Raw genomic sequence first — 24,862 nt, 5'->3', positions numbered from 1 at the left:
GAAACCCAATTACTCGTTAGGTGTGTTTGGTAAATAATCCGCTGTGGTCTATCAAAAGGCCACAAGATGCCGCTCGAGACCACATGACCAACAACTCCTCCTTCCGTGTCGGTGAAATAAAATAGAGGCAGTACGTTTCGTAGGGGCTGGGTTATTAAACCACGTCGTCCTGAAATAAGCTCCATGAATACGCAGAGCTCGGCCGTCTTGTGGATATTTTCCCGTTTTTGTGGATGAATAAGGTTTTTTGCCTGAATTCCTCATCTAAAGAAAAATATGAGTCGTCAACGAAATAGAGAGGTCGACTTGATGTTGTGCGCAATTCTTCTTTGTTTATCTGACTGGTCTGCTGCTCAGATTTCCTACTCCGTTTCAGAGGAGGTGGACAAAGGCACAACGGTGGGAAATCTCGCAAAGGATTTAAACATTCACTCGCAGCAACTCGAGGAACGAGGATTTCGGATTGTTTCGGGCTACAGTAAGACCTTTTTCGAGGCAAATTTAAGAACAGGAGCTTTGGTTGTTAACGATAGAATAGACCGTGAAGAGCTTTGTCCGAATCTACCTAAATGTTCCCTTAATATAGAAGGATTATTAAGCAATCCTATGAATATTTATCGCATAGAAGTCACTATACTTGACGTGAATGATAACGCACCATCCTTCCTTGAGCAAACCCATGTGTTTAATATCTCCGAGTCTTCTTCAACGGGAGAGAGATATCCGCTCCCAATAGCTCAGGATGCAGACACGGGCAGTAATGCAGTGAAAACCTACAAGCTAAGTCCGAACGAGCATTTCTCCATAGATGTGAGCAGCGGAGGAGACAGTGTTTCCGCCGAGTTGGTGCTGCAGAAAGCATTAGACCGAGAGAAACAACCAGCCATTAAACTAACATTAACCGCTCTCGACGGAGGAAAACCCGTCAGGTCTGGTACCATGCAGATTCTTGTGAATGTGATAGATGTTAATGATAACACGCCGTTGTTTAGCAAGCCGCTTTATAAAGTAAGAATCAGCGAAAATGCTTACATAGGTACGACCATATTGAAACTAAACGCGACCGATTTAGACGAAGGTCCACATTCAGATATCAGATATTTTTTAATGAAAAACGGAAATGCAAACTCTGCCGAAAATTCATTGTTATTCCTGAAAGTGGTGAAATCACTGTGAAGGTTCCTTTGGATTACGAGGAAAGCAATGCGTATGAATTACGAGTACAGGCAACAGATCAGGGTGCTTCCCCTCGCAGTGGTTATTCTAAGGTTCTTGTAGAGGTTGTTGATGTCAACGACAATTCCCCAGAGATCTCTATAACTTCACTGATGAGTCCAGTAAAGGAAAGTGCTGACATTGGAACAGTTGTTGCATTAGTGACTGTGACTGATAAAGATGGAGGTCAAAATGGCCTTACAAAATGCAAAATTGAAGATTCAGTACCTTTTACATTAAAGTCAAATTACAAGAACTATTATTCTTTGATAGTAAACGGTTTTCTTGACAGAGAGACTGTGTCACAGTACAATGTAACCATTACTGCTACAGATGAAGGTACTCCGCCTCTATCAAGCGCTGCTATAATCACTGTGCACATTTCGGATATTAATGACAACGCACCACGTTTCCCAGAATCCAGTATAAATATTTTTGTAGAGGAGAATAGTAAAGTGGGAGATATTATATCAAGAGCAACTGCACAAGATGCAGATGAAAATGAAAATGCAAAATTGACATATTCGTTAATTGATAATTATCCCAAAAGTTTTCCAATTTCAACAGTTGTGAATATAAACTCAGAGACTGGAGATATAGTCACCCTGCAGTCTTTTAACTATGAGGAGTTAAACACGTTCCAGTTTAAAGTGCAGGCCACAGACTCTGGCGTTCCTCCTCTCAGCAGCAACGTGACGGTGAACGTTTTAATTCTGGATGAAAATGACAATAGTCCAACAGTCCTCGCGCCCTATTCTGAGCACGGCTCCGTTAACAGTGAGAGCATCCCCTATTCTGCTGAGGCGGGATACTTTGTGGCAAAGATCAGGGCTGTAGACGCAGACTCTGGATACAATGCGCTGCTTTCGTATCACCTCTCTGAGCCCAAAGGAAACAACCTCTTCCGGATCGGAACCAGTAGCGGAGAAATCAGGACTAAGAGGAGAATGAGTGACAATGACCTGAAAACTCACCCCTTGCTGGTGTTGCTTTCTGATAACGGAGAACCCTCCCTGTCAGCTACTGTCTCTATTGATGTGGTGGTGGTTGAAAGCACAGCTGACATCCAGACCCAGTTCAGACATGTGCCCATACAGGAGGAGAGCTTCTCTGATTTGAACCTGTATCTGCTGATCTCCATTGTGTCGGTGTCAGTGATCTTCCTGCTGAGCCTCATCAGTTTAATAGCTGTCAAATGCCACAGGACAGACGGCAGCTTCAGCAGGTACAGCGCCCCAATGATCACCACCCACCCTGACGGGAGCTGGTCTTACTCTAAATCTACTCAGCAGTACGACGTGTGTTTCAGCTCAGACACAATGAAGAGTGACGTAGTGGTTTTCCCCGGCCCGTTTCCGCCGGTAGACGGTGAGCTGATCAGTATTAACGGAGGAGACACTTTCACCAGAACTCAGACTTTACCCAACAATGACCAGGTAGGTGTTCTTCAGCTTTACATGACGTCCTTTCAGTCTCCATGAGTTACAGACGTTGCTATGCTTTCTAAGTGTCATTGCATACACAAACAGAAATTAACTAAAAAGTAATATTGATACTATCAATTGCATCGAATGTTGACGCAGATTACCTCCATTCATTAGTATGTTGCAGTTTATAACGAAAATATATGCCAATGAATTATGCAATGCAGTGATATTTGTGTATGACCTCAGAGGCCCCTAGGCACCCATATATTCATATGTTTGATGTTTTAGGGTCCCGAGAAAGCGGTCTCTGAAAACAGATGAGTAAAAAGTCGGAAACACGGATCCTTGCAGTTTGAAAGCACAGCGCTTTCCGTGGTGCTGATCTTTGTCTCTGCAGCCTTTGAAGTATTGGAGCTCACGTTGTCTTTATTGTGTTAAGTTATCTACAATAAGAGAATAACATGCGTTTGGTTGACAGACTATTTTATAAGCTATTTTATAAAAGGCCCTAAAATGAAAATAGCAGTTTTATTGAAACACAGCATGACTGGGTCTCTGAATTACAATTTGGCTATTTACAGTTTTTTTCGATTGCCAACACACTTTTTTTTTAATAACACAATTCACAAAGCCACACACCCAAAGTGCAACACACCTACTTTCTCCTGCTAAATGAAGAACTGCCCTCAAAACTAAACACTTTCCAAATGCAAACTTTTGCACCAAATATAACACACTTCATTCATAACACTAGATGGTTTGACCACCCAGCTACACACTGCTGAGCATACTCTAAAGCACTTTCATCTGTCATGGGCTATGCTCTGTACAGAGAGGTTTCTGCAGAGAAAGATTGCTTGAGTTTACAGAAATACAGTAAAGGAAGAAATACAAATGAGTTGTTGAAAAAAATCACATTGTATTCAAAGATAACATTGTGCAACACGCATCTCAGCACAGAGCTGCTTCGGATCTCTAAGTGTGATGCATTGTTTGCCAAAACCCAGTTTGTAGCTGCTGCTTCTGCCTCATCGAACATCCTTAGCCTTCCACCTCTTTGTTTCTCAGTCCTTCAGATAAACAACAAAGACATAGTGGTCGGTCAGTGTCTGTGTTGCATCAAAGTGAGTTTACCACAGTGCATTGTGCAGGATGTGTGTACAGTTATAGTATCAACATGCCAACAATTCAATTACAGTAATGAAGTAAATACGTTTCACACAACAGATATAAGCGCTGATATATCATGAGTTATGCAGAGCTACAAACTGGTAACTAACCTGCTTTCAAGTCTAAGTGTCCGGATTACTGAGGCGACAGTACATCGGCTTGGATTAGGCTGAACCCTCTGAACGTCCTCTCCCTCCAGCTCTACCTCTACCTCTCGTTCTTCCTCCTCTCACTCTCAGCCCAGCCCTTCCTCCTCCTCTCCTCTTCCTCTTGCTCTTCCTCTTCCATGTTGGCTTCCATTGTTGCTGTAAGAAAGTTCTCACCTGTGGTCTTTTCATAGTGCTAACATCCTGATTGATGAGACAACAATGATGCTACCAGGTGTTTGGTCAGGTGGAACGTGTTTCTTGATCATTGGTCCATGTGTGAGGCATTTTGAATATCAGTGTTTTAAACCTGCTAACACGTGACTTCATGTCAGACTCCTGTGTCTTACGTGGAGAAACGTGTGCAGTGGTTTGCACAAAGTGCCATGTTGATTTGCAAATTGTGTGAAAAGCTGAAACCGTGTTTAGAGTTTTGGAGATTTGAGCCGATGTTTTGCTCTTGGAGTGTCAGTTAAAATAATTGTGCTTTATGTAGAATTTTAGTGTGTTAGCAATCGAGAAAAACTGTATAAAAACAACAATGGATATATGGACAGCAGCAAGAGGAAGAGGTAGAGGGAGGATAGAGAGAGAGAGGAGAGAGAAGAAGAGAGAGAGAGAGAGAGAGAGAGAGAGAGAGAGAGAGAGAGAGAGAATTAACTGAAGTCAATTGAAGAGTTTATTTGCAGCATAACGGTTAAAGCTATCTTTTCCATTTACTGTATTGAATGTTTTGTTTCAACAGAATATTGGTATTTCTCCACATTTTTCTGAAGTGCATAATTTTCTACATACAGAAAAAAGCCCATAAAATTAAGTGTGCTTTAGATAGAGGACCACAGTGTGTAGTTGGTTGGACAAAGTGTCTATAAATGAAGTGAGAGCCATTTGGTGCAAAAGTTAGGTTTTGGTAAGTGTTTGTAGTTTTGGGTGCATTGCTTAATTTTGCAAGACACATTAGGTGTTTTGCACTTTGGGTGTGTAGTTGGAGACTTGTGTAAAGTGTTTTGAGAAAATGAGCCCTGTTGTCAAAAATGTGTTTTCGCAATTGAAAAAAACTGTAACATGTTTGTTGAACTATCCGTTTTCTACCACAAGATGTCGCTCTGACCACACATATGATTGTGAGAATAATTGTACAACTCCTCCCTGCACGGGAAGCCAAACACGTAATCGGTTATCAGTTTTAGAGAGACACTATTGCACGGAGGACAGGGCGGCTGCTGAAACATCGTGTTCATGAGTGCTATAAACTGTTAACACATGATAAGCGGGAATCCGAGCTTATTGTACAACGATGGGAAACGAGGAATACTTCTGGATTCATATTGCTGCTCTGCTGTGTCTTTGTGGCCGGTCTGCTTCGCAATTCTCTTACTCCATTTCCGAGGAGGTGAACAAAGGCACCGTGTTGGGAAATATCGCAAAGGATTTAAACCTCAATGTACAGGACCTAGAAACCAGGGATCTACGTATTGTTTCGAGTTACAGCAAGAAATATTTTGACGTGAATTTACGGACCGGGAACCTCTATGTTGACGAGAGGATAGACCGAGAGGAGCTTTGTCCGAACACGGAACAATGCTCCGTGAGAATACAGGCTGTTTTAAGCAATCCCATGAATGTTCATCGTATTGAGGTCAATGTTTTAGACATAAACGATAACTCGCCGGAATTCATTGAGCAAACGTTTTCGTTAAACATCTCCGAATCAATGTCACCGGGAGAGCGATATCTTCTCCCAATAGCAGTAGACGCAGACATAGGCAGCAACTCAGTGAAGAGCTACAAGCTGAGCCAAAATGAATATTTCTCTCTTGATGTGCAGGGCGGTGGAGAACACGGGGTGTCTGCCGAGTTAGTCCTGCAGAAAGCTTTAGACAGAGAGAAACAGTCTGTAATTAATCTTCTCCTCACCGCTGTAGATGGAGGAAAACCTACAAGATCCGGTACACTGCACATCAATGTCAACGTAATGGATGCGAATGATAACACACCGATTTTTAGTAAATCCCTTTATAAAGTAAGTGTACGTGAAAATACTGCACAGGGTACAGTGGTAATGAAATTAAATGCAACGGATTTAGACGAGGGCATGAACAGTAAGATCCTATATTCTTTAATCAAACGAGGAAATATTGATCCATCAAATATTTTTGATTTAAATTCTGAAACAGGAGAAATCACTGTGAAGGGTAGATTAGATTATGAAGAGACTCCTGCTTATGAAGTTAGAGTGCAAGCAAAGGATCAAGGCACTTCTCCTCGTAGTGCTCATGCTAAACTGCTGATAGAAATAATTGATGTGAATGACAATGCCCCGGAAATATCTGTGACGTCACTCATGACCCCCGTAAAAGAAGATGCCGAAATGGGCACAATAGTTGCTTTGGTTACAGTAAGTGATAAAGATGGAGGAAGCAATGGTGTGACCAACTGCAAGGTAGTGGGATCTGTTCCTTTTAAGCTGAAGTCCAACTACAAAAATGACTATTCATTAGTAGTAGATGGACCACTGGACAGAGAAACCATTTCTCTTTACAATGTCACAATTACAGCAACAGATGAGGGAAATCCACCTCTGTCCAGTATCAGAGTCATTACTGTTCATGTGTCTGATGTCAATGATAATGCACCTCGATTTATGGAGCCTGTGATTAATGTGTATGTGAAAGAAAATAGTGCAGTAGGCTCTGTTATTCATGCAATACGTGCCTTTGATCCTGACTTAGACAGAAATTCAAAGCTGACTTATAAGTTGTTAAAGAGTTCTCCAAGAAATATTCCTATTTCATCCGTTTTAAACATCAACTCAGAGACTGGAGATATAGTCAGCCTGCAGTCTTTTAACTATGAGGAGTTAAACACGTTTCAGTTTAAAGTGCAGGCCACAGACTCTGGTGTTCCTCCTCTCAGCAGCAACGTGACGGTGAACGTTTTAATTCTGGATGAAAATGACAATAGTCCAACAGTCCTCGCGCCCTATTCTGAGCACGGCTCCGTTAACAGTGAGAGCATCCCCTATTCTGCTGAGGCGGGATACTTTGTGGCAAAGATCAGGGCTGTAGACGCAGACTCTGGATACAATGCGCTGCTTTCGTATCACCTCTCTGAGCCCAAAGGAAACAACCTCTTCCGGATCGGAACCAGTAGCGGAGAAATCAGGACTAAGAGGAGAATGAGTGACAATGACCTGAAAACTCACCCCTTGCTGGTGTTGCTTTCTGATAACGGAGAACCCTCCCTGTCAGCTACTGTCTCTATTGATGTGGTGGTGGTTGAAAGCACAGCTGACATCCAGACCCAGTTCAGACATGTGCCCATACAGGAGGAGAGCTTCTCTGATTTGAACCTGTATCTGCTGATCTCCATTGTGTCGGTGTCAGTGATCTTCCTGCTGAGCCTCATCAGTTTAATAGCTGTCAAATGCCACAGGACAGACGGCAGCTTCAGCAGGTACAGCGCCCCAATGATCACCACCCACCCTGACGGGAGCTGGTCTTACTCTAAATCTACTCAGCAGTACGACGTGTGTTTCAGCTCAGACACAATGAAGAGTGACGTAGTGGTTTTCCCCGGCCCGTTTCCGCCGGTAGACGGTGAGCTGATCAGTATTAACGGAGGAGACACTTTCACCAGAACTCAGACTTTACCCAACAATGACCAGGTAGGTGTTCTTCAGCTTTACATGACGTCCTTTCAGTCTCCATGAGTTACAGACGTTGCTATGCTTTCTAAGTGTCATTGCATACACAAACAGAAATTAACTAAAAAGTAATATTGATACTATCAATTGCATCGAATGTTGACGCAGATTACCTCCATTCATTAGTATGTTGCAGTTTATAACGAAAATATATGCCAATGAATTATGCAATGCAGTGATATTTGTGTATGACCTCAGAGGCCCCTAGGCACCCATATATTCATATGTTTGATGTTTTAGGGTCCCGAGAAAGCGGTCTCTGAAAACAGATGAGTAAAAAGTCGGAAACACGGATCCTTGCAGTTTGAAAGCACAGCGCTTTCCGTGGTGCTGATCTTTGTCTCTGCAGCCTTTGAAGTATTGGAGCTCACGTTGTCTTTATTGTGTTAAGTTATCTACAATAAGAGAATAACATGCGTTTGGTTGACAGACTATTTTATAAGCTATTTTATAAAAGCCCTAAAATGAAAATAGCAGTTTTATTGAAACACAGCATGACTGGGTCTCTGAATTACAATTTGGCTATTTACAGTTTTTTTCGATTGCAACACACTTTTTTTTTAATAACACAATTCACAAAGCCACACACCCAAGTGCAACACACCTACTTTCTCCTGCTAAATGAAGAACTGCCCTCAAAACTAAACACTTTCCAAATGCAAACTTTTGCACCAAATATAACACACTTCATTCATAACACTAGATGGTTTGACCACCCAGCTACACACTGCTGAGCATACTCTAAAGCACTTTCATCTGTCATGGGCTATGCTCTGTACAGAGAGGTTTCTGCAGAGAAAGATTGCTTGAGTTTACAGAAATACAGTAAAGGAAGAAATACAAATGAGTTGTTGAAAAAAATCACATTGTATTCAAAGATAACATTGTGCAACACGCATCTCAGCACAAAGCTACTCTGCTTCGGATCTCTAAGTGTGATGCATTGTTTGCCAAAACCCAGTTTGTAGCTGCTGCTTCTGCCTCATCGAACATCCTTAGCCTTCCACCTCTTTGTTTCTCAGTCCTTCAGATAAACAACAAAGACATAGTGGTCGGTCAGTGTCTGTGTTGCATCAAAGTGAGTTTACCACAGTGCATTGTGCAGGATGTGTGTACAGTTATAGTATCAACATGCCAACAATTCAATTACAGTAATGAAGTAAATACGTTCACACAACAGATATAAGCGCTGATATATCATGAGTTATGCAGAGCTACAAACTGGTAACTAACCTGCTTTCAAGTCTAAGTGTCCGGATTACTGAGGCGACAGTACATCGGCTTGGATTAGGCTGAACCCTCTGAACGTCCTCTCCCTCCAGCTCTACCTCTACCTCTCGTTCTTCCTCCTCTCACTCTCAGCCCAGCCCTTCCTCCTCCTCTCCTCTTCCTCTTGCTCTTCCTCTTCCATGTTGGCTTCCATTGTTGCTGTAAGAAGTTCTCACCTGTGGTCTTTTCATAGTGCCTAACATCCTGATTGATGAGACACAATGATGCTACCAGGTGTTTGGGTCAGGTGGAACGTGTTTCTTGATCATTGGTCCATGTGTGAGGCATTTTGAATATCAGTGTTTTAAACCTGCTAACACGTGACTCATGTCAGACTCCTGTGTCCTTACGTGGAGAAACGTGTGCAGTGGTTTGCACAAAGTGCCATGTTGATTTGCAAATTGTGTGAAGCTGAAACCGTGTTTAGAGTTTTGGAGATTTGAGCCGATGTTTTGCTCTTGGAGTGTCAGTTAAAATAATTGTGCTTTATGTAGAATTTTAGTGTGTTAGCAATCGAGAAAAACTGTATAAAAACAACAATGGATATATGGACAAGCAGCAAGAGGAAGAGGTAGAGGGAGGATGAGAGAGAGAGAGAGAGAGAGAGAGGAGAGAGAGAGATAGAGACGAGAGAGAGAGAGAGAGAATTAACTGAAGTCAATTGAAGAGTTTATTTGCAGCATAACGGTTAAAGCTATCTTTTCCATTTACTGTATTGAATGTTTTGTTTCAACAGAATATTGGTATTTCTCCACATTTTTCTGAAGTGCATAATTTTCTACATACAGAAAAAAGCCCATACAATTAAGTGTGCTTTAGATAGAGGACCACAGTGTGTAGTTGGTTGGACAAAGTGTCTATAAATGAAGTGAGAGCCATTTGGTGCAAAAGTTAGGTTTTGGTTAAGTGTTTGTAGTTTTGGGTGCATTGCTTAATTTTGCAAGACACATTAGGTGTTTTGCACTTTGGGTGTGTAGTTTGGAGACTTGTGTAAAGTGTTTTGAGAAAATGAGCCCTGTTGTCAAAATGTGTTTTCGCAATTGAAAAAAACTGTAACATGTTTGTTGAACTATCCGTTTTCTACCACAAGATGTCGCTCTGACCACACATATGATTGTGAGAATAATTGTACAACTCCTCCCTGCACGGGAAGCCCAAACACGTAATCGGTTATCAGTTTTAGAGAGACACTATTGCACGGAGGACAGGGCGGCTGCTGAAACATCGTGTTCATGAGTGCTATAAACTGTTAACACATGATAAGCGGGAATCCGAGCTTATTGTACAACGATGGGAAACGAGGAATACTTCTGGATTCATATTGCTGCTCTGCTGTGTCTTTGTGGCCGGTCTGCTTCGCAATTCTCTTACTCCATTTCCGAGGAGGTGAACAAAGGCACCGTGTTGGGAAATATCGCAAAGGATTTAAACCTCAATGTACAGGACCTAGAAACCAGGGATCTACGTATTGTTTCGAGTTACAGCAAGAAATATTTTGACGTGGATTTACGGACCGGGAACCTCTATGTTGACGAGAGGATAGACCGAGAGGAGCTTTGTCCGAACACGGAACAATGCTCCCTGAGAATACAGGCTGTTCTAAGCAATCCCATGAATGTTCATCGTATTGAGATCAATGTTTTAGACATAAACGATAACTCGCCGGAATTCATTGAACAAACGTATTCGTTAAACATCTCCGAATCAACGTCACCGGGAGAGCGATATCTTCTACCAATAGCAGAAGACGCAGACATCGGCAGCAACTCAGTGAAGAGCTACAAGCTGAGCCAAAATGAATATTTCTCTCTTGATGTGCAGGGCGGTGGAGACCACGGTGTGTCTGCCGAGTTAGTCCTGCAGAAAGCTTTAGACAGAGAGAAACAGCCTATAATTACATTTATTCTCACCGCTGTAGATGGAGGAAAACCCACAAGATCCGGTACACTGCACATACATGTCAACGTAATCGATGCGAATGATAACACACCGATTTTTAGTAAATCCCTTTATAAAGTAAGTGTACGTGAAAATACTGCACAAGGTACAGTGGTAATGAAGTTAAATGCAACGGATTTAGACGAGGGCATGAACAGGAAGATCATATATTCGTTCATCAAAAGATTAAATAATGATCCATCAAATATTTTTGATTTAAATTCTGAAACAGGAGAAATCACTGTGAAGGGTAGATTAGATTATGAAGAGACTCCTGCTTATGAAGTTAGAGTGCAAGCAAAGGATCAAGGCACTTCTCCTCGTAGTGCTCATGCTAAACTGCTGATAGAAATAATTGATGTGAATGACAATGCCCCGGAAATATCTGTGACGTCACTCATGACCCCCGTAAAAGAAGATGCCGAAATGGGCACAATAGTTGCTTTGGTTACAGTAAGTGATAAAGATGGAGGAAGCAATGGTGTGACCAACTGCAAGGTAGTGGGATCTGTTTCCTTTTAAGCTGAAGTCCAACTACAAAAATGACTATTCATTAGTAGTAGATGGACCACTGGACAGAGAAAACATTTCTCTTTACAATGTCACAATTACAGCAACAGATGAGGGAAATCCACCTCTGTCCAGTATCAGAGTCATTACTGTTCATGTGTCTGATGTCAATGATAATGCACCTCGATTATGGAGCCTGTGATTAATGTGTATGTGAAAGAAAATAGTGCAGTAGGCTCTGTTATTCATGCAATACGTGCCTTTGATCCTGACTTAGACAGAAATTCAAAGCTGACTTATAAGTTGTTAAAGAGTTCTCCAAGAAATATTCCTATTTCATCCGTTTTAAACATCAACTCAGAGACTGGAGATATAGTCAGCCTGCAGTCTTTTAACTATGAGGAGTTAAACACGTTTCAGTTTAAAGTCAGGCCACAGACTCTGGCGTTCCTCCTCTCAGCAGCAACGTGACGGTGAACGTTTTAATTCTGGATGAAAATGACAATAGTCCAACAGTCCTCGCGCCCTATTCTGAGCACGGCTCCGTTAACAGTGAGAGCATCCCCTATTCTGCTGAGGCGGGATACTTTGTGGCAAAGATCAGGGCTGTAGACGCAGACTCTGGATTACAATGCGCTGCTTTCGTATCACCTCTCTGAGCCCAAAGGAAACACCTCTTCCGGATCGGAACCAGTAGCGGAGAATCAGGACTAAGAGGAGAATGAGTGACAATGACCTGAAAACTCACCCCTTGCTGGTGTTGCTTTCTGATAACGGAGAACCCTCCCTGTCAGCTACTGTCTCTATTGATGTGGTTGGTGGTTGAAAGCACAGCTGACATCCAGACCCAGTTCAGACATGTGCCCATACAGGAGGAGAGCTTCTCTGATTTGAACCTGTATCTGCTGATCTTCATTGTGTCTGTCAGTGATCTTCCTGCTGAGCCTCATCAGTTTAATAGCTGTCAAATGCCACAGGACAGACGGCAGCTTCAGCAGGTACAGCGCCCCAATGATCACCACCCACCCTGACGGGAGCTGGTCTTACTCTAAATCTACTCAGCAGTACGACGTGTGTTTCAGCTCAGACACAATGAAGAGTGACGTAGTGGTTTTCCCCGGCCCGTTTCCGCCGGTAGACGGTGAGCTGATCAGTATTAACGGAGGAGACACTTTCACCAGAACTCAGACTTTACCCAACAATGACAGGTAGGTGTTCTTCAGCTTTACATGACGTCCTTTCAGTCTCCATGAGTTACAGACGTTGCTATGCTTTCTAAGTGTCATTGCATACACAAACAGAAATTAACTAAAAAGTAATATTGATACTATCAATTGCATCGAATGTTGACGCAGATTACCTCCATTCATTAGTATGTTGCAGTTTATAACGAAAATATATGCCAATGAATTATGCAATGCAGTGATATTTGTGTATGACCTCAGAGGCCCCTAGGCACCCATATATTCATATGTTTGATGTTTTAGGGTCCCGAGAAAGCGGTCTCTGAAAACAGATGAGTAAAAAGTCGGAAACACGGATCCTTGCAGTTGAAAGCACAGCGCTTTCCGTGGTGCTGATCTTTGTCTCTGCAGCCTTTGAAGTATTGGAGCTCACGTTGTCTTTATTGTGTTAAGTTATCTACAATAAGAGAATAACATGCGTTTGGTTGACAGACTATTTTATAAGCTATTTTAAAAGGCCCTAAAATGAAAATAGCAGTTTTATTGAAACACAGCATGACTGGGTCTCTGAATTACAATTTGGCTATTTACAGTTTTTTTCGATTGCCAACACACTTTTTTTTAATAACACAATTCACAAAGCCACACACCCAAAGTGCAACACACCTACTTTCTCTGCTAAATGAAGAACTGCCCTCAAAACTAAACACTTTCCAAATGCAAACTTTTGCACCAATATAACACACTTCATTATAACTAGATGGTTTGACCACCCAGCTACACACTGCTGAGCATACTCTAAAGCACTTTCATCTGTCATGGGCTATGCTCTGTACAGAGAGGTTTCTGCAGAGAAAGATTGCTTGAGTTTACAGAAATACAGTAAAGGAAGAAATACAAATGAGTTGTTGAAAAAAATCACATTGTATTCAAAGATAACATTGTGCAACACGCATCTCAGCACAGAGCTGCTTGCGGGATCTCTAAGTGTGATGCATTGTTTGCCAAACCCAGTTTGTAGCTGCTGCTTCTGCCTCATCGAACATCCTTAGCCTTCCACCTCTTTGTTTCTCAGTCCTTCAGATAAACAACAAAGACATAGTGGTCGGTCAGTGTCTGTGTTGCATCAAAGTGAGTTTACCACAGTGCATTGTGCAGGATGTGTGTACAGTTATAGTATCAACATGCCAACAATTCAATTACAGTAATGAAGTAAATACGTTTCACACAATATAAGCGCTGATATATCATGAGTTATGCAGAGCTACAACTGGTAACTAACCTGCTTTCAAGTCTAAGTGTCCGGATTACTGAGGCGACAGTACATCGGCTTGGATTAGGCTGAACCCTCTGAACGTCCTCTCCCTCCAGCTCTACCTCTACCTCTCGTTCTTCCTCCTCTCACTCTCAGCCCAGCCCTTCCTCCTCCTCTCCTCTTCCTCTTGCTCTTCCTCTTCCATGTTGGCTTCCATTGTTGCTGTAAGAAAGTTCTCACCTGTGGTCTTTTCATAGTGCTAACATCCTGATTGATGAGACAACAATGATGCTACCAGGTGTTTGGTCAGGTGGAACGTGTTTCTTGATCATTGGTCCATGTGTGAGGCATTTTGAATATCAGTGTTTTAAACCTGCTAACACGTGACTTCATGTCAGACTCCTGTGTCTTACGTGGAGAAACGTGTGCAGTGGTTTGCACAAAGTGCCATGTTGATTTGCAAATTGTGTGAAAAGCTGAAAACGTGTTTAGAGTTTTGGAGATTTGAGCCGATGTTTTGCTCTTGGAGTGTCAGTTAAAATAATTGTGCTTTATGTAGAATTTTAGTGTGTTAGCAATCGAGAAAAACTGTATAAAAACAACAATGGATATATGGACAGCAGCAAGAGGAAGAGGTAGAGGGAGGAGGAGAGAGAGAGAGAGAGAGAGAGAGAGAGAGAGAGAGAGAGAGAATTAACTGAAGTCAATTGAAGAGTTTATTTGCAGCATAACGGTTAAAGCTATCTTTTCCATTTACTGTATTGAATGTTTTGTTTCAACAGAATATTGGTATTTCTCCACATTTTTCTGAAGTGCATAATTTTCTACATACAGAAAAAAGCCCATAAAATTAAGTGTGCTTTAGATAGAGGACCACAGTGTGTAGTTGGTTGGACAAAGTGTCTATAAATGAAGTGAGAGCCATTTGGTGCAAAAGTTAGGTTTTGGTAAGTGTTTGTAGTTTTGGGTGCATTGCTTAATTTTGCAAGACACATTAGGTGTTTTGCACTTTGGGTGTGTAGTTTGGAGACTTGTGTAAAGTGTTTTGAGAAAATGAGCCCTGTTGTCAAAATGTGTTTTCGCAATTGAAAAAAACTGTAACATGTTTGTTGAACTATCCGTTTTCTACCACAAGATGTCGCTCTGACCACACATATGATTGTGAGAATAATTGTACAACTCCTCCCTGCACGGGAAGCCAAACACGTAATCGGTTATCAGTTTTAGAGAGACACTATTGCACGGAGGACAGGGCGGCTGCTGAAACATCGTGTTCATGAGTGCTATAAACTGTTAACACATGATAAGCGGGAATCCGAGCTTATTGTACAACGATGGGAAACGAGGAATACTTCTGGATTCATATTGCTCTGCTGTGTCTTTGTGGCCGGTCTGCTTCGCTTCGCAATTCTCTTACTCCATTTCCGAGGAGGTGAACAAAGGCACCGTGTTGGGAAATATCGCAAAGGATTTAAACCTCAATGTACAGGACCTAGAAACCAGGGATCTACGTATTGTTTCGAGTTACAGCAAGAAATATTTTGACGTGAATTTACGGACCGGGAACCTCTATGTTGACGAGAGGATAGACCGAGAGGAGCTTTGTCCGAACACGGAACAATGCTCCGTGAGAATACAGGCTGTTTAAGCAATCCCATGAATGTTCATCGTATTGAGGTCAATGTTTTAGACATAAACGATAACTCGCCGGAATTCATTGAACAAACGTTTCGTTAAACATCTCCGAATCAATGTCACCGGGAGAGCGATATCTTCTACCAATAGCAGTAAGACGCAGACATAGGCAGCAACTCAGTGAAGAGCTACAAGCTGAGCCCAAAATGAATTTTCTCTCTTGATGTGCAGGGCGGTGGAGACACGGGTGTCTGCCGAGTTAGTCCTGCAGAAAGCTTTAGACAGAGAGAAACAGCTATAACATTTTTCTCACCGCTGTAGATGGAGGAAAACCTACAAGATCCGGTACACTGCACATCAATGTCAACGTAATGGATGCGAATGATAACACACCGATTTTTAGTAAATCCCTTTATAAAGTAAGTGTACGTGAAAATACTGCACAAGGTACAGTGGTAATGAAATTAAATGCAACGGATTTAGACGAGGGCATGAACAGTAAGATCCTATATTCTTTATCAAACGAGGAAATATGATCCATCAAATATTTTTGATTTAAATTCTGAAACAGGAGAAATCACTGTGAAGGGTAGATTAGATTATGAAGAGACTCCTGCTTATGAAGTTAGAGTGCAAGCAAAGGATCAAGGCACTTCTCCTCGTAGTGCTCATGCTAAACTGCTGATAGAAATAATTGATGTGAATGACAATGCCCCGGAAATATCTGTGACGTCACTCATGACCCCCGTAAAAGAAGATGCCGAAATGGGCACAATAGTTGCTTTGGTTACAGTAAGTGATAAAGATGGAGGAAGCAATGGTGTGACCAACTGCAAGGTAGTGGGATCTGTTCCTTTTAAGCTGAAGTCCAACTACAAAAATGACTATTCATTAGTAGTAGATGGACCACTGGACAGAGAAACATTTCTCTTTACAATGTCACAATTACAGCAACAGATGAGGGAAATCCACCTCTGTCCAGTATCAGAGTCATTACTGTTCATGTGTCTGATGTCAATGATAATGCACCTCGATTTATGGAGCCTGTGATTAATGTGTATGTGAAAGAAAATAGTGCAGTAGGCTCTGTTATTCATGCAATACGTGCCTTTGATCCTGACTTAGACAGAAATTCAAAGCTGACTTATAAGTTGTTAAAGAGTTCTCCAAGAAATATTCCTATTTCATCCGTTTTAAACATCAACTCAGAGACTGGAGATATAGTCAGCCTGCAGTCTTTTAACTATGAGGAGTTAAACACGTTTCAGTTTAAAGTCAGGCCACAGACTCTGGCGTTCCTCCTCTCAGCAGCAACGTGACGGTGAACGTTTTAATTCTGGATGAAAATGACAATAGTCCAACAGTCCTCGCGCCCTATTCTGAGCACGGCTCCGTTAACAGTGAGAGCATCCCCTATTCTGCTGAGGCGGGATACTTTGTGGCAAAGATCAGGGCTGTAGACGCAGACTCTGGATACAATGCGCTGCTTTCGTATCACCTCTCTGAGCCCAAAGGAAACAACCTCTTCCGGATCGGAACCAGTAGCGGAGAAATCAGGACTAAGAGGAGAATGAGTGACAATGACCTGAAAACTCACCCCTTGCTGGTGTTGCTTTCTGATAACGGAGAACCCTCCCTGTCAGCTACTGTCTCTATTGATGTGGTGGTGGTTGAAAGCACAGCTGACATCCAGACCCAGTTCAGACATGTGCCCATACAGGAGGAGAGCTTCTCTGATTTGAACCTGTATCTGCTGATCTCCATTGTGTCGGTGTCAGTGATCTTCCTGCTGAGCCTCATCAGTTTAATAGCTGTCAAATGCCACAGGACAGACGGCAGCTTCAGCAGGTACAGCGCCCCAATGATCACCACCCACCCTGACGGGAGCTGGTCTTACTCTAAATCTACTCAGCAGTACGACGTGTGTTTCAGCTCAGACACAATGAAGAGTGACGTAGTGGTTTTCCCCGGCCCGTTTCCGCCGGTAGACGGTGAGCTGATCAGTATTAACGGAGGAGACACTTTCACCAGAACTCAGACTTTACCCAACAATGACCAGGTAGGCAATTGTGTGGTGAATGCTCATGGAACTTGAAATGCTATCATAAAAAATACTGACATTGTATACCTGCTAATGCGTCATAATATTTACAATATTTAGATAAATACAAGCATACATATGTAGAACGCTGTAAAGCATGATGACTAAGACAACAACATAAAACTATAATTGATTCCAAGTTATTCACGCTTGATAAAATACAACATTTAAAGAAATGTTTGACTTTACGACCCACTTTATGGCTAAAATGTGTTGAAGACCAGTTGCTTACCGACATGCTGTAACACACCTTCTAGCCCTCTTTCAATGTATGCAACTTTTGTTCTATACCCAAAGTGGTTCCTGCCTGAATACCAATCATCATCATGTCTTAAGTAAAGCTTGTGTTTGAAAGTGTGAAAATATGACTTACAGCCAGTATTTGATGGAGCTATCTGGTGCTGAACCACGTCTATGTGAAAGCAATGTGCAAAACCTGCTGCTTTGATGCCTGTGGAAAGGATGTGATGGTGAAAATATCTAAGCAGTTTTTTTATCAGAATTTAAAAAGTATTTGACATGGTGCTGTCTTTTCGGTTGTGCAGGTAGTTTCCCTCTTCTCTGAGGGGATTGAATGTAATGAAAAGGTGCTGTCCTTGGCGCTTGTCTTGATGTTGACAATGTGGTCACTGTATAATTCTGCTTAATCAAACTCCATTTTTTAATTTTCCATTAACTTTAAAATATGTATATATATATATATTTATATGCGTGCCTGTGTGTGTCTGTATTTATTTATAAACTGTATATTATTCCTGATTGCTTTATTTTTGAGAAACCTATTCTGCAGCTACCTGGGTTTTAAGAGAGTCCAATACCAGACTGTTCAGTCTGATAAGTCATGCTCAATTTCCTTTTTGAAAACACAAGCTCACAATAAAGTCAGATGGGAGATCTACAGAAGCAACGTGTGATAGACAAAGATGATGCATTGCTATATTAAACAAGCAGAAAAGAAAACGTTGTTGTTCCACGAGGCAGTTGTAGCCATAGCGATGGATTAACAAGTGTCTTTAGGTACTTAACCTTCAAATACCTGCTGCCTGAAATCCCTGTGACATCACAGTAGATTGTTTTAACCAACTAGCTGTGTGGGACATGATCACAATACATATTTAGGTTAATTGACTTGGATTGTAAAGGTCTTTCGCTGTAGTTACTAGCTTTGTCAACATGCTTAGGTGAAGGCCTATTCTTTCAATATGATGGATTTGAATAGTTGGATGTTATTAGACGTCTAAAAGGACAACATAGGTTGATTGTTTTACTGTAATTGCTATGCTAACCAATTTAGCATAGTGGTAGCACTAACTGCTAACAAGGTTTTGATATTCAGAGTCTGGCTGTTAGTGCTTGCTAGCATGTTCAATGTTATGGGCTACATTGTACATTCTATGTGATAATGCCTAGGGGAAGATGCTAATGTTATTTAACTTCTAGATCCTTTCATTTTTCACTTACAGTGAAACTCAATATGTTGCTTGCATACTGTGCGCCAATCACTCTGTTTTAAATATTATTATATTATATAATACACTTGTGGGTCATAGCATCATTTTATATCTGTATTGTGCTCTGGCAGGAATTCACACCCAACATGTTAATAACAATCAACCTTTTTGTGTGTTGTATTTAACTCTATGGTTTTACACAGTTTTTATAACCGGAAATTCACATATTTAACAATCAATCCTCAAAGTAATACAAGTCAAAATGTGTTAAAATGTAGTTTTGTTACTATAATAGTCAATACCTGTGTTTTTGTCAGTTTATCAATGTAAAGTAGTGGTAAATTAAGCAAAATTAGAAATTTATTTCTTTACTCATATATTTTCTTGCAATTATACATTTTTTAAATGAGTATTAACAGTATTTTGTATGTATTTGACAGTGATATAGCCATAACAAAAGTTGTTAGTAAATTTAATGAAAAAGCAGCTAATTTTACGAACAGAAAATCATTTATTTTTACGGTTAGTTTTGTTAAATTCGCATTTAAAAACTGCTGAAAAACAGATAAATAATGTATTCAATTTCTACAGTTTCTTTGGTTAAAATACATCACACATTTCAATAAACCGTTTATTCTTGTAATTTTAATATAATTTCCTGTAATTATGAAATACAATACAAAACTGTTCATTGTTTTGGGGAAGGACTGTAAAAAAACTTTTTTGTACAGTGTAGGACATTTAAAGTATTGCAAACTAAACATTTGAAGTCAATTTCCCACTGGACATACTGTAATATTTTAGATGTAAGACCTCAAATAGTACGCTTCTGATTATATTCAGTGCTGTCACCTTCTTAATATTAAAACAAGTGTTTCCATTGTAATAATGATAATTTATATCATTAATAGTATATTTGATTACATAGCTGTATGCCAAACTGCATTTATTGTAATTGCAAACATAAAAATCACCACGTGATGTCGCATGAGACCGATGGACACGCATGTGTTTATGTTTCACAAACTCCTCCTCCCTGCATGGGAAAAAATGAAATCGTCATTAGCCTTTAGTACACCCGCGGAACGTGCTGCGAGGAGAAGGGCAGGATCGTCCTCTCAACAATATTTATTTGGACGCATCAATGATCGACTGGGTTCAGTTCGTCTGATGAATCAACGATGTATTTTCGACTACAACAGGAATACTTCTGGATACATATTGTTGCTCTGCTGTGTCTTTGTGGCCGGTCGGCTTCGCAATTATCTTACTCCATTTCCGAGGAGGTGAACAAAGGCACCGTGGTGGGAAATATCGCAAAGGATTTAAACCTCAATGTACAGGACCTAGAAACCAGGGATCTACGTATTGTTTCGAGTTACAGTAAGAAATATTTTGAAGTGAATTTGCGGACCGGCAACCTCGTTGTTGAGGAGAGGATAGACAGAGAGGAGCTTTGTCCAAATGTGGTAAAATGCTCCATCAAAATACAAGCAGTTCTAAACGATCCAATGACTGCACACCGCATAGAGGTTAATATATTAGATGCAAACGATAATTCGCCTGCTTTTACCGAAGGAACGTATTATTTTAATATTTCCGAATCATCTTTAACCGGAGAGCGATATCTTCTCCCAATAGCAGTAGACGCAGACATAGGCAGCAACTCAGTAAAGAGCTACAAGCTGAGCCAAAATGCATATTTCTCTCTTGATGTGCAGGGCGGTGGAGAACACGGGGTGTCTGCTGAGTTAGTGCTGCAGAAAGCTTTAGACAGAGAGAAACAGTCGGTAATCAGACTTATCTTGACTGCTGTGGATGGAGGTAAACCTGCAAGATCGGGGTCATTAAACATACACGTTAATGTATTAGATGTCAATGATAATATTCCAGTTTTTAGTAAATCACTTTATAAAGTAAGTGTGCAGGAAAATGCTGAACATGGAACAGTGGTAATTAATTAAATGCAACGGATTTAGACGAGCATGAACAGTAAGATCCTATATTCTTTAATCAAACGAGGAAATATTGATCCATCAAATATTTTTGATTTAAATTCTGAAACAGGAGAAATCACTGTGAAGGGTAGATTAGATTATGAAGAGACTCCTGCTTATGAAGTTAGAGTGCAAGCAAAGGATCAAGGCACTTCTCCTCGTAGTGCTCATGCTAAACTGCTGATAGAAAAATTGATGTGAATGACAATGCCCCGAAATATCTGTGACGTCACTCATGACCCCCGTAAAAGAAGATGCCGAAATGGGCACAATAGTTGCTTTGGTTACAGTAAGTGATAAAGATGGAGGAAGCAATGGTGTGACCAACTGCAAGGTAGTGGGATCTGTTCCTTTTAAGCTGAAGTCCAACTACAAAAATGACTATTCATTAGTAGTAGATGGACCACTGGACAGAGAAACCATTTCTCTTTACAATGTCACAATTACAGCAACAGATGAGGGAAATCCACCTCTGTCCAGTATCAGAGTCATTACTGTTCATGTGTCTGATGTCAATGATAATGCACCTCGATTTATGGAGCCTGTGATTAATGTGTATGTGAAAGAAAATAGTGCAGTAGGCTCTGTTATTCATGCAATACGTGCCTTTGATCCCGACTTAGACAGAAATTCAAAGCTGACTTATAAGTTGTTAAAGAGTTCTCCAAGAAATATTCCTATTTCATCCGTTTTAAACATCAACTCAGAGACTGGAGATATAGTCAGCCTGCAGTCTTTTAACTATGAGGAGTTAAACACGTTCCAGTTTAAAGTGCAGGCCACAGACTCTGGCGTTCCTCCTCTCAGCAGCAACGTGACTGTGAACGTTTTAATTCTGGATGAAAATGACAATAGTCCAACAGTCCTCGCGCCCTATTCTGAGCACGGCTCCGTTAACAGTGAGAGCATCCCCTATTCTGCTGAGGCGGGATACTTTGTGGCAAAGATCAGGGCTGTAGACGCAGACTCTGGATACAATGCGCTGCTTTCGTATCACCTCTCTGAGCCCAAAGGAAACAACCTCTTCCGGATCGGAACCAGTAGCGGAGAAATCAGGACTAAGAGGAGAATGAGTGACAATGACCTGAAAACTCACCCCTTGCTGGTGTTGCTTTCTGATAACGGAGAACCCTCCCTGTCAGCTACTGTCTCTATTGATGTGGTGGTGGTTGAAAGCACAGCTGACATCCAGACCCAGTTCAGACATGTGCCCATACAGGAGGAGAGCTTCTCTGATTTGAACCTGTATCTGCTGATCTCCATTGTGTCGGTGTCAGTGATCTTCCTGCTGAGCCTCATCAGTTTAATAGCTGTCAAATGCCACAGGACAGACGGCAGCTTCAGCAGGTACAGCGCCCCAATGATCACCACCCACCCTGACGGGAGCTGGTCTTACTCTAAATCTACTCAGCAGTACGACGTGTGTTTCAGCTCAGACACAATGAAGAGTGACGTAGTGGTTTTCCCCGGCCCGTTTCCGCCGGTAGACGGTGAGCTGATCAGTATTAACGGAGGAGACACTTTCACCAGAACTCAGACTTTACCCAACAATGACCAGGTAGGTGTTCTTCAGCTTTACATGACGTCCTTTCAGTCTCCATGAGTTACAGACGTTGCTATGCTTTCTAAGTGTCATTGCATACACAAACAGAAATTAACTAAAAAGTAATATTGATACTATCAATTGCATCGAATGTTGACGCAGATTACCTCCATTCATTAGTATGTTGCAGTTTATAACGAAAATATATGCCAATGAATTATGCAATGCAGTGATATTTGTGTATGACCTCAGAGGCCCCTAGGCACCCATATATTCATATGTTTGATGTTTTAGGGTCCCGAGAAAGCGGTCTCTGAAAACAGATGAGTAAAAAGTCGGAAACACGGATCCTTGCAGTTTGAAAGCACAGCGCTTTCCGTGGTGCTGATCTTTGTCTCTGCAGCCTTTGAAGTATTGGAGCTCACGTTGTCTTTATTGTGTTAAGTTATCTACAATAAGAGAATAACATGCGTTTGGTTGACAGACTATTTTATAAGCTATTTTATAAAAGGCCCTAAAATGAAAATAGCAGTTTTATTGAAACACAGCATGACTGGGTCTCTGAATTACAATTTGGCTATTTACAGTTTTTTTCGATTGCCAACACACTTTTTTTTAATAACACAATTCACAAAGCCACACACCCAAAGTGCAACACACCTACTTTCTCCTGCTAAATGAAGAACTGCCCTCAAAAACTAAACACTTTCCAAATGCAAACTTTTGCACCAAATATAACCACACTTCATTCATAACACTAGATGGTTTGACCACCCAGCTACACACTGCTGAGCATACTCTAAAGCACTTTCACTCTGTCATGGGCTATTGCTCGGTACAGAGAGGTTTCTGCAGGAAGAAAGATTGCTGAGTTTACAAGAAATACAGTAAAGGAAGAAAATACAAATGAGTTGTTGAAAAAAATCACATTGTATTCAAAGATAACATTGTGCAACACGCATCTCAGCACAAGCTACTCTGCTTCGGATCTCTAAGTGTGATGCATTGTTTGCCAAAAACCCAGTTTGTAGCTGCTGCTTCTGCCTCATCGAACATCCTTAGCCTTCCACCTCTTTGTTTCTCAGTCCTTCAGATAAACAACAAAGACATAGTGGTCGGTCAGTGTCTGTGTTGCATCAAAGTGAGTTACCACAGTGCATTGTGCAGGATGTGTGTACAGTTATAGTATCAACATGCCAACAATTCAATTACAGTAATGAAGTAAATACGTTTCACACAACAGATATAAGCGCTGATATATCATGAGTTATGCAGAGCTACAAACTGGTAACTAACCTGCTTTCAAGTCTAAGTGTCCGGATTACTGAGGCGACAGTACATCGGCTTGGATTAGGCTGAACCCTCTGAACGTCCTCTCCCTCCAGCTCTACCTCTACCTCTCGTTCTTCCTCCTCTCACTCTCAGCCCAGCCCTTCCTCCTCCTCTCCTCTTCCTCTTGCTCTTCCTCTTCCATGTTGGCTTCCATTGTTGCTGTAAGAAAGTTCTCACCTGTGGTCTTTTCATAGTGCTAACATCCTGATTGATGAGACAACAATGATGCTACCAGGTGTTTGGTCAGGTGGAACGTGTTTCTTGATCATTGGTCCATGTGTGAGGCATTTTGAATATCAGTGTTTTAAACCTGCTAACACGTGACTTCATGTCAGACTCCTGTGTCTTACGTGGAGAAACGTGTGCAGTGGTTTGCACAAAGTGCCATGTTGATTTGCAAATTGTGTGAAAAGCTGAAACCGTGTTTAGAGTTTTGGAGATTTGAGCCGATGTTTTGCTCTTGGAGTGTCAGTTAAAATAATTGTGCTTTATGTAGAATTTTAGTGTGTTAGCAATCGAGAAAAACTGTATAAAAACAACAATGGATATATGGACAGCAGCAAGAGGAAGAGGTAGAGGGAGGATGAGAGAGAGAGAGAGAGAGAGAGAGAGAGAGAGAGAGAGAGAGAGAGAGAGAGAATTAACTGAAGTCAATTGAAGAGTTTATTTGCAGCATAACGGTTAAAGCTATCTTTTCCATTTACTGTATTGAATGTTTTGTTTCAACAGAATATTGGTATTTCTCCACATTTTTCTGAAGTGCATAATTTTCTACATACAGAAAAAAGCCCATACAATTAAGTGTGCTTTAGATAGAGGACCACAGTGTGTAGTTGGTTGGACAAAGTGTCTATAAATGAAGTGAGAGCCATTTGGTGCAAAAGTTAGGTTTTGGTAAGTGTTTGTAGTTTTGGGTGCATTGCTTAATTTTGCAAGACACATTAGGTGTTTTGCACTTTGGGTGTGTAGTTTGGAGACTTGTG

General features: G+C 41.2%; 4 protein-coding genes and 1 pseudogene across 7 annotated transcripts in view; all 5 read left to right on the top strand.

Moving 5' to 3' along the window:
- Window positions 1–24,862, top strand: part of LOC117454154 (protocadherin alpha-C2-like) — a 190,268-nt gene that overhangs the window by 112,861 nt on the left and 52,545 nt on the right. The window lies entirely within an intron of this gene.
- LOC117454159 (protocadherin alpha-2-like) lies at window positions 191–2,696 on the top strand. Its single transcript, XM_034093279.2, is given in 2 exon segments — window positions 191–1,137; window positions 1,140–2,696. Coding segments are annotated over 2 exon segments (2,418 nt in total). The 5' UTR covers window positions 191–276.
- On the top strand, window positions 5,178–12,593 carry LOC117453914 (uncharacterized; annotated as a pseudogene).
- On the top strand, window positions 15,121–17,550 carry LOC117453913 (protocadherin alpha-2-like). The gene is given in 9 exon segments (XM_071204686.1): window positions 15,121–15,463; window positions 15,466–15,546; window positions 15,549–15,610; window positions 15,612–15,656; window positions 15,658–15,749; window positions 15,751–15,972; window positions 15,974–16,374; window positions 16,377–16,727; window positions 16,730–17,550. Coding segments are annotated over 9 exon segments (2,418 nt in total).
- Window positions 20,189–22,607, top strand: LOC117453912 (protocadherin alpha-2-like). Its single transcript, XM_071204685.1, is given in 5 exon segments — window positions 20,189–20,963; window positions 20,966–20,990; window positions 20,992–21,191; window positions 21,194–21,211; window positions 21,214–22,607. Coding segments are annotated over 5 exon segments (2,412 nt in total).

This window comes from Pseudochaenichthys georgianus, chromosome 10 (assembly GCF_902827115.2).
Source record: "Pseudochaenichthys georgianus chromosome 10, fPseGeo1.2, whole genome shotgun sequence".
Classification (NCBI taxonomy): Eukaryota; Metazoa; Chordata; class Actinopteri; order Perciformes; family Channichthyidae; genus Pseudochaenichthys; species Pseudochaenichthys georgianus.
This window is presented reverse-complemented; position numbering and strand designations above follow the sequence as displayed.